A 10,507-nucleotide genomic window follows, 5' to 3' on the forward strand; every position below is an offset into this window, starting at 1 on the left:
AACTTTCAAGAAAGCAACACACGTCGTCAAAGAGCCCCACCACCCAGAACATGCCATCTTCTCACAGCTCCCACTGGGCAGGAGGCACAAAAGCATGAAGTCCCACAAAACCAAATTCAGGAACAGCTACTTCCCTTCAACCATGTGGCTGTCGAATCAACTGGCACACAAACCTAATCACTACAGCTTAGCAACACTGGAACCACTCTTCTTCCTTATAAAAATGGTGTACATTTTTGTTTAGTTTATGCTTTTCTAGTGAATGCTGCTTATCTGATGCTCTGGGGCCTGTGACACTGCAGCCAGTAAGTTTTTCATTGCACCGGTGCACACATGGACTTGCGCAGGTGACAATAAGCTCCAATTTGACTTGACATGTCAGTCTGCAAAGATGCTGAATAATGCATTGATTTAAATAGTGTGCTTTGCAAATTCTGCAATTAGCGGTGGTCCTTTACAAACTACACCCTGACTGTACACTTTGTTGGACCAGTCCCAGGTGATGACTCGGAAGAGAGGAGTGAGAGAGGACACCCGGTTGAGGAGGCGCCACAACAATCGCCCCTCAGTCAAGCTAAAGAGCGATTATTGACTTCAGCAAGGGGAAGACGGAGAACGTGCAGTGAGGCACTGGGGAGGGTCAGCAGCTTTCAATCCAGGGTGCTAACAGATCAGCAGACTTGGCACACCAGCTTCTTTATTTCCTTAGGAGATTAAAGAGGCCTGGCTTTCATCGAACGCTCCAACATACTTCTATAGGTGTACTGTCGAAAGTATCCTGACTGGTTGCATCCCTACCACTCCGAACCATTTGAACATGCAGGAGAGCAAGAAGCTGCAGAGAAGGGGATTCAGGCACATCCCTCCCCCTCATCAGTAGCACCTACAGGGGGGCGCTGCCTCAGGACAACATTCTCACCATCTGGGCCATGCCACCTTCTTACTGCTCCCTTCAGGCAGGAGATACAGGAGCCTGAAATCCCACACCAACGGGTTCGGGAACAGCCACTTCCCTTCGACCATTCGCTCTTGAACCAATCAGCACAACCCTCGCCACTGGGGTTAAGCAAGACACTAGAACATAGAACATCACAGCACAGGAACAGGCCCTTCAGCCCACCATGGTGTACTGAACCTTTTCAATTACTAATCAAATGGCCAATTAAACTAATCCCCTCTGCCTACACAGGGTCCACATCCTTCCATTTTCCTCACATTCGTGTGCCTGTCTTAACATCACTTTTAAGTCTGTAATGTATTCTGCCTCTGTGAGGGGTCTCTGTATGTCCTCGCCTTGGAATGCTTGGGTTTTCCCCAGGTACTCCAGTTTCCTCCCACAGTCCAAAGACGTACTGAGTAGGTTAACTGGTCATTGTACACTGTCCCATGACTATTTAGGGTTAAATTGGGGTTGCCGGGACAACACTTCTTGTTGGGCCCTAAGACACTGCTCCGCACTATATTGCTAAATGAGAAACAGCAACAGAGTGTAGGCTGGGGTGCCAGCTACAGACAAGGTGAGGTGCGGGGAGACAGAAAGGTGCAAGAGCAGCCATGACAAGATCTGAATTACAAATCCGGATACAAATTCAGATCCAAAGTGCTGGAGGAACCCAGCAAGTCCAGCAGCATCTACAGAAATGAATAGACAGTCGACATTTTGGGCCAAGACCCTTCTCCAGGACTGGAAAGGAAGGGGAAAGTCACCGGAATGAAAAGGTGGGGGAGGGGGAAGGGAAGGAAGACAGCTAGGAGGTGAAAGGTGAAGCCAGGTGGGTGGGAAAAGTAAAGGGTTGGAAAGAAGGCATCTGATAGGAGAGGAGAGTGACCATAGGAGAAAGGGAAGGAGGAGGGGACCCAGGGGTAGGTGATAGGCAGGTGAGAAAAGGCAACAGGCCACAGTGGGGAATAGAAGAAGAGAGAAAGGGGAGGGAAAATGATTTATTGGAAGGAAAAATTGATGTTTGTGCCATCAGGCTGGAGACTACCCTGACAGAATATAAGGTGTTGTTCCTCCACCCTGAGGGTGGCCTCATCTTGATACAAAAGGAGGCCGTGGACCGACATGTTGGAACAGGAATGGGAATTGGAATTAAAATGTTTGGCCACTGGGCAGTTTTGCTTTTGCTGGATGGAGCGGAGGTGCTCAGTCCCCCATTGGGGAATTAGTCCCCCAAGTTCGACAGGTCTCACCAACATAGAGGAGGCTGCATCGGGAGCACTGGACACAATAGACGACCCCTGCAGATTAGCAGATGAAGTGGTGCCTAACCTGGAAGGATTGTTTGGGGCTCTGAATGGAGGTGAGGGAGGAGGTGAATGGACAGGTGTAGCATTTTGGCCACTTACAGGGATAAGTGCTGGATAGAGATTAGTGAGGAGGGGCAAGTGGGCAAGGAAATCATGAAAGGGGTGATCCCTGCGGAAAGAAGGGACAAATATAGAAAAGCTGGATATACTCAAGTCAAGCAGAATCTTGAAGAAAGAAGCAACTAATGTTTTGAAATGCACATGTTTGAAATTAAGTTCAAAGTGCATTTATTATTAACGAAGTAGCTATACATTATACAACCTTGAAATTCATCTCCTTACAAGCAGCCACAAAAGAAGAAACCCCAAGAACACATTTTTTAAAAAAGAGACCAACAAGCACCCAATGTGCAGAGAGAGAGCAAAAAAACTAATGGTGCAAACAATAAAAATAGGCAAATAGCCTTGAGGACAAGAGTGAGTCCTCAAACACGAAGCCTGGAGCAGGCCACTGTCTCAGCCCCAGCTCAGTACATCGCGTAGAAAACGCCATGGAGCTCACAGACACGAAGCCTGGAGCAGGCCTCTGTCTCAGCCCCAGCTCAGTACATCGCGTAGAAAACGCCATGGAGCTCACAGACACGAAGCCTGGAGCAGGCCTCTGTCTCAGCCCCAGCTCAGTACATCGCGTAGAAAACGCCATGGAGCTCACAGACACGAAGCCTGGAGCAGGCCTCTGTCTCAGCCCCAGCTCAGTACATCGCGTAGAAAACGCCATGGAGCTCACAGACACGAAGCCTGGAGCAGGCCTCTGTCTCAGCCCCAGCTCAGTACATCGCGTAGAAAACGCCATGGAGCTCACAGACACGAAGCCTGGAGCAGGCCTCTGTCTCAGCCTCAGTTCAGCACATCCCATAGAAGACGCCGTTGGAGCTCGCAGACACAAAGCCTGGAACAGCCGGAGCAAGCCAGAGCCTCCACCTCAGTGTAGCAAAGACTGGAGCTATGAGTAGAACCAGCCTGACTTTCACCTCCAGTCCTGTCACCCTCTGCCTTTTCAATCCATCTGGCCTGGCATTTAAATCGTTCCTCGCTCTAGGACCCGGGCTCTGTCACATCAATACACACTGGGCCTCGACCCCACTGCCACGTTTTGGCCCGTCTTTGACCTTTTCAAATTGGCCTGGCACTTAAATCCATCAAACTTTGCTCTCAGTTTAGGCGGACGGGCCCTGAAGCTGCCTTTCCTCCTTTTCTCCATCTGTTGTCTGCTCCAACTTCATTTTGAATGTGCCTTAACCTCACGCTGACTTCACCTCACACCCAGTCACTTCACCCTCGCCTCTTCATTGTTTGTGATCATTTACCATAATTTTCACAAAAAAGCATTATTAATATTTAGTTGTATTTCTTCTTTTAAACCAGACTTTTGAAACCAGAATTCCCACTTTTTAAAATCAGAAGGAAGACAACTGCACTTCCCTGTAACAAGAAACAGATTCTTCAAATTCTGGTCATTCATTTACAGTTTGTAAATTCTAAACATTTCAACTAAAGATATGCTATTCATTCTTTTCAGCAAGAAAAAGATTAAATACTGTTAATAAAGTAGGATTCACAATGAGGCCATATTTCATACAAGTCTTTGTCCTGTTAAAATTTCAATAAACAATGGACTGAAATTCCATTGATTAAGTGCTCTGTGTTTTAATCAGCTGCATTAGCAGACAGAAGTCTCCAAATCTGCTCTAACAAAGAGAGGTAACCCTTGCACATAGTAATGGGAACACTTATGTCATCTTAATGGGAGAAGCACAGAATCCAGATTAAAGGCAATGGCAAACATGTTGGTTGTCCACCATCATGGTGCAAGAATGATGAACATCTGTAGTAGCATCTGGAAGTCCCCACCATTGAGGGCATCTTCAAAATGCAAAGCCTCAAGAAGGTGGCATCTATCATGAAGGACCCTCACCATCCCAGTCCTGCTCTCTCCTCATCAAGAGCCTGAAGGTACACACTCAATGGTTTAAGACCAGCATCAGAGTGAAACCACCTCACTATTTTGCTCTCTTTATACACTACCTATTTTTATATTCCTACTTGTTTCTTGCAGTAATGTTTTTAGGTATTGCGGCAAAACAGCAAACTTCACAATCAGAATACACCCGATTCTGAGTCTGCAGGACAACACATTCCCTGTTATCTAAACATAAAAGATTCTGCAGATGCTGAGAGTCCAGAGCAACACACACAAAGAGCTGGAGGGACTCAGCGGAACAGGCAGCATCTATGGAAATGAATAAACAGTCGACGTTTCAAGCTGAGACCCTACATCAAATCTTGAAGTTATAATCTAAAATGATTCATCTGATTTTGACTCGGTTACAAATTAAGCACGTTAACACACAGAATTACTTTCCAAATGTCTTTTGCCCGGCAGCAAATTGATACCCTATAAATACAATGTTTCACCTTTGAAACAGAAACTATTTTTAAACAATACTGTATTCAACTCTGATAAATTTCTACAGCTGGGCATTTGTTTACATTAATGGTAAGACTCTTGGCAGTGTGGAGGATCAGAGGGATTTTGGGGTCCAAGTTCATAGGACACTCAAAGCTGCTGCGCAGGTTGACTCTGTGGTTAAGAAGGTGTACGGTGTATTGGCCTTCATAAATCATGGAATTGAATTTAGGAGCCGAGAGATAATGTTGCAGCTATATAGGATCCTGGTCAGACCCCACTTGGGGTATGTGCTCAGTTCTGGTCGCCTCACTACAGGAAGGATGTGGAAGACACAGAAAGGGTGCAGAGGAGATTTACAAGGATGTTGCCTGGATTGGGGAGCATGCCTTATGAGAATAGGTTGAGTGAACTCAGCCTTTTCTCCTTGGAGTGAAGGAGGATGACAGGTGACCTGACAGAGGTGTATAAGGTGATGAGAGGCATTGATCGTGTGGATAGTCAGAGGCTTTTTCCCAGGGCTGAAATGGTCGCCACAAGAGGACACAGGTTTAAGGTGCTGGGCAGTAGGTACAGAGGAGATGTCAGGGGCAAGTTTTTTTACTCAGAAAGTGGTAAGTGCGTGGAATGGGCTGCCAGCAACGGTGGTGGAGACAGATACGATAGGGTCTTTTAAGAGGCTTTTAGATACATACATGGAGCTTAGTAAAATAGAGGGCTATAGGTAAGCCTAGTAATTTCTAAGGTGGGGACATTGTGGGCCAAAGGGCCTGTATTGTGCTGTAGGTTTTCTATGTTTCTAATCCATCGGTTTTTTTGCATCTTGATAGTGTCAAGGCTCTGCCGTACGTGACAGCAAGGAACGCACTGTTGTTTAGGCAAGGTATATTCTCATTACCTATTAACAAACACTAGGTGAGTCTGCCAGAGGCACTCTCCAGTTGATGGTGATGCAACCAATTATATTGACTTAAAAAGGAATTGTGTCCATACTAAATCATTTATGAAGTCACCCTGGCCAACGCTGTCAGTTCTGCAGGCACCTGTGTAAACTACCACAGCGGTGATTAATTACTGAAAGTGTAGCATTCATAGAGACACAACAGAGTGGACTGCAGCAGGTAACAGCAAACTTCAAACCGTATCAAGACTTTTCTCAGTTGAACTGTCAGAACAGATTTGCCCTCAATTTTAGGCATTGGACAAAACAGACACCTTAGCTATCTCCTCCTATACAACATTCCTTCAGCTGCATCTCTGACAAACTCACTCCAGGGTTATTTATTTAATTTGGATATACAGAGTGGGCCCAATGAGCAGCATTGCCCAACAACCCATCTTTTTAACCCTAGCTTAAACACAGGACAATTTACAATAACCAATAATGTCCTTGGACTGTGGGAGGAAACCAGAGCACCCGGAAGACACCCACACAGCCACGGGGAGAAAGTATAAACCCCTTACAGAAGGCGTTGGAATTAAACTCCGAACTCTGACACTTCACACTGTAATAACATTGCGCTAACTGCTAGGTGACCGTGACATTTCGTCAAAGGCCAGCTCATTAACAGCACTCATACTGTCCTGCTGGCCTTACAATGTTGACCACTCACTGACCCTCACAGTTCACAGACGTGGCTCAGTGGCAGCGGTTTCGCCTCTGGGTCACAATGTTGGAGGTTCAAATCCCATGGCAGAGGTGACGTTGGTAATCTAGACTGAGGGTTGGGTTCAGGGACTGGTTACCTGTCGCCTCAGGTAACAAATGGCCAAGGATCAATGCAAGAATTCAAATCCTCACTCCGTTTGAGAGGTCATAAATATCCTATAGTCTACAGCAGGGGTTCCCAACCTGTGGTCCATGGACCCTTGGTTAATGGTAGGGGTCCATGGCATAAAAAAGGTTGGGAACCCCAGGTCTATGGTCTTATAAACATAAGAAATTTTGCACATGTTGGAAATCCAGTGCAATACACACAAAATGCTCAAGGAATGCAGCAGGTCAGGCAGCATCTATGGAGAGAAATGAACAACCAACATTTCAGGCCAAGACCCTTTATCAGGACTAGAAAGGAAGGGGGAAAAGTCTTTGCATTTGAAAAACTATCAACTGATTCTTCATGAGGGATGATGCTGCCTGACCTACAGAGTCCCTCCAACATTGTGTGTGTGCTACTCCTTCGAGAGGTCACACAGATCTTGACTCCAGAGTGTCCTTATGATAGTACATGGCTAAGGGCAAAGATTGTCACCTCAAATCACGAAATACCAATCCCTGTACACTGGGGACTGACAATGAACAAACAGGTGCAGCGAGATGGTGGCCTGACGGTCTGCAGTGCAACAGGCTTTAGGTACAGGGGCAAGGATTGGGTGCTCCAATTACACATGGTCAAGGTGAGACCACACCAGAAATACTGCATGCAGTTCTAGTCCCTTAACAAAGATTGGCTGAGGCAAAGAGTAGGAATAAAGGGAGCCATTTCTGGTGTCTGCAAGGGTTGGTGTTTGAACCACTTCTTTTCACATTAAATGTGAATGATCTGGACGACAGAACCGAAGGCTTTGCGGCCAAGTTTGCGGATGATACGAAGACTGTTTCGAGGACAGGTAGTGTTGAGGAAGCAGGGAGGCTATAGGTTGATTTAGGCAGGTTAGGAGAATGGGCAAAGAAATGGCAGACAGAATCCAGTGCTGAGAAGTGGATAGTCATGCATTTTGGTAGAAGGAATAAAGGTGTAGACTATTTTCTAAACAGGGAGGGAAGTCAGAAAGGGATTTGGGATTCTTCCTGCAGGATTCCCTAAAGGTTAACTTGCATGATGAGTCAGTGGTAAGGAAGGCAATTGCACTGTTAGTGTACACTTCAAGAAAATGAGAATATAAATACAAGGAGTTAATGCTGAAGATTTACAAAGCATTGGTCAAACTATACTTAGAGTATTACGAGCAGTTTTGGACCCCTTATCAATGAAAGGATGTGCCAGCACTGGAGAGGGTCCAGAGGGGGTTCACAAGAATTATCCCAGGAATGAAAGGGTTAAGGTATAAGCAGTGTACTCACTGGAGTTTAGAAAAATGAGGGGAGAATCTCATTATAACCTACCAAATATGAAAAGGCCTAGATAGAGTGGATGTGGAGAGGATGTTTCCTATAGTGGGGGAGTACAGACCCAGAAAAGAAGGATGTTCCTTAAGAACAAAGACGAGGAGGAATTTCCTTAGCCAGAGGGCGGTGAATCTGTGGAATTCACTGCCACAGATGACTGTGGAGGCCAAGTCATTGGGTATATTTAGAGCAGAGGTTGATAGGTTCTCCATTAGTAAGGGTGTCAAAGGTTACAGGGAGAAGGCAAAAGAATGGGGTTGGGAGGGAAAGTAAATCAGCCAAGATAGAAAGGTGGAGGAGACTCGATGGGTCAAATAGCCCAGTACGATAGTGTTATGATTGTCTTTGCAGGAGGGATTGGATCAATGAGACATACTCATTCTAGTGAATCAGAATCAGGTCAAATCACTGGCACGGGTATGTTGTGAAATGAGCTGTTTTGCCGCAGCAGTACAGCACAACAAATTCAAAAACTATAAATTACAATAAGAAATACATATTTTTAAACATTTTAAATTAAAGTGCAGAAGAACTGCAGGGGTCCTGACCGAGATCAACAAGCTGGTCTCAGAGAGAGTATTTCATCGATTTCAATCATCAGGATTTGGAAGAAGAAATCTAGGACTGCCTTATCCAGAAATCTCTACACCCAGACAATAGGGAACTCTGAAATTCCCAAATACAGAAGACCAGGACCATGTTGCTGAGTATTTTTAAGGAAATAGTGATTTGTAGACATAACATGAAACACAGGTTAGAAAATCATCAACACAAGAAATTCTGCAGATGCTGGAAATCCAGAACAATGCACACAAAATGCTGGAGAGACCATGTCCAGTCCTCATGATGGGTCTTGGCCTGAAATCTCCACTGTTTATTCCTCTTCATGGAAGCTGCCTGAACTGGCCATGGACAGTCCCAAACCAGGCTGTGAAAGGAGGGGGGGTTGGGGATGGGGGCTAGCAACCCCATCTCATAAAAGACCCAGAACTACAGAAATACCAAGAGGAGCTCCAAAGACCTCATCTCTGGGAGAGGAAGGATCCTGAATGGGCTACACCTGAATGACTGGCCCAGGACTGACTCAGGCTGTTGGCACCCTATGACCCAATGGGGTTGGTGAGCTCAAACAGTCTGACCTGCAGAGTTCCTCCAGCATTTTGAGTGCTACACTGGGTGGAGACTGGAACTACGCCTTGGCGAGAGAGGGCTCGCTGATCATAGCAGGTGGGGCCGAATGGCCTGTCCCTGCTCACCAAAAGAAACCCACTCAATATCAGAAACCCTGGCGTGTGTAGTCACTGGGCCTCCAGCACACGGTCACAGGGCGAGCTTTGCCACGATCCTGGTGTCTCGGCAGGCGGAGGGGGTCCACAAACACCAGGTGCTTGTTGGCCGCTGATTCCGGGAATCTCGCCCGCTTTCCCTAAACAAGGATCTATACCTCTCCACGCCATTAGGGTCAGCCTCTGGAAAAAGGCGAGCGACGACAGGGGGAAGATTACCCACAAGAAATCACTATCCAACTAGGCCAGCGAGCTGGAAATTATATAATTCCGTCAGGATTAAATTTAACTAAATATATTCATTGTAATATATATATTTTGTTGTAATTTATAGTTTCTTATTATTGTCTATTGTAATGTAAAACAACAAATTTCACGACCTGTGTTTGTGATATTAAACCTGATTCTGATTCTAATTTAGTACCGGGTCCATCAGAGAATCGCCGACACTAACAATACAATATTTCCGAGGCACGACAATCACATACATCTATAATAAACAGATGGGGGTGATCTGATTGCAGGTGGTTACTTTAGGAGAGGGGTAACAGCTAGAAATAAGGGACATACATTGCAACCCGCGAGTTTAAATGAACACTTTATTTCACACTGAGTCAATAAATTGTAGCGGCGTCCTGCAGAAAGCCGAAAAGGTGGTGATTACAGACAGAGGCGACCTTTGCGTTGACTTGTCTGATACTCACCGGCGTACAAGCCCTGAGACCGGACACCAGGGCAGCTCGCTGGGGCAGGACGAGGAGCAAGGCTCCGACAGACAGCAGGCGGATACAGCGGCTCAGACCCATCGCGGATACCCCCCTCACTCTCTCTCGATCGCAGACGAACGCAGAGATACAGACAGCCGCGCCGGCTCCTCCACCCACGGCGCTCGTCCCCGCTCCGGGCGCGCACCCCGTGCTTCTGACCGCGGGCGGGCGGGCGGGCTCGCGCGCCGCCGGCTCGGTGCAAAGGTGCCGACACTTGCTTGTGGGAGGATGCTGGAATAAAGAGTGTGTGTGCAGTCCACTACAGAGAGGTTTATGGTCGGGTGTGCGTCGTATTAGACAGCGTACAAGTGTAATAGAGGGTATTGTGTCTGTGCTGAGGCTAACTGTACAGTCCATTAGAGTTGTAGTTGTGTGTGCTGTATTAGACTGTGTTTGTACAGTCTCTGTATGTATCTAGAGATACACTGTGGAACTGACCCTTCCTGCCCAACGAGTCACATCGCCTAGCAACCCACCTATTTATCCGTAGTCTAATCACAGGACAATTAACCTGCTAACCCGTTGGTCTTTGGACTGTGGGAGGAAAGCGGGGCACCCAGAGGAAACCCGTGTGGTCACAGGGAGAACCTACAAACCGCGTGTTGTAGAGAGCTTGTGGGCTGTATAT

At 46.6% G+C, this 10,507-nt stretch overlaps 1 protein-coding gene across 2 annotated transcripts in view; it reads right to left on the reverse strand.

The window, feature by feature from the left end:
- Positions 1–10,011, reverse strand: part of elapor2b (endosome-lysosome associated apoptosis and autophagy regulator family member 2b) — a 165,721-nt gene extending 155,710 nt beyond the window's left edge. For both annotated transcript variants that reach the window (XM_059987394.1, XM_059987395.1), the window contains exon 1: positions 9,817–10,011. In XM_059987394.1, the coding sequence (XP_059843377.1) occupies positions 9,817–9,918 (102 nt within the window). In that variant the 5' untranslated portion in view covers positions 9,919–10,011. The remainder of the gene's footprint in view (positions 1–9,816) is intronic.
- Between the last annotated feature and the right edge of the window lie 496 nt (positions 10,012–10,507).

The sequence above is a fragment of the Hypanus sabinus genome, chromosome 13, assembly GCF_030144855.1.
Source record: "Hypanus sabinus isolate sHypSab1 chromosome 13, sHypSab1.hap1, whole genome shotgun sequence".
NCBI lineage: Eukaryota > Metazoa > Chordata > Chondrichthyes > Myliobatiformes > Dasyatidae > Hypanus > Hypanus sabinus.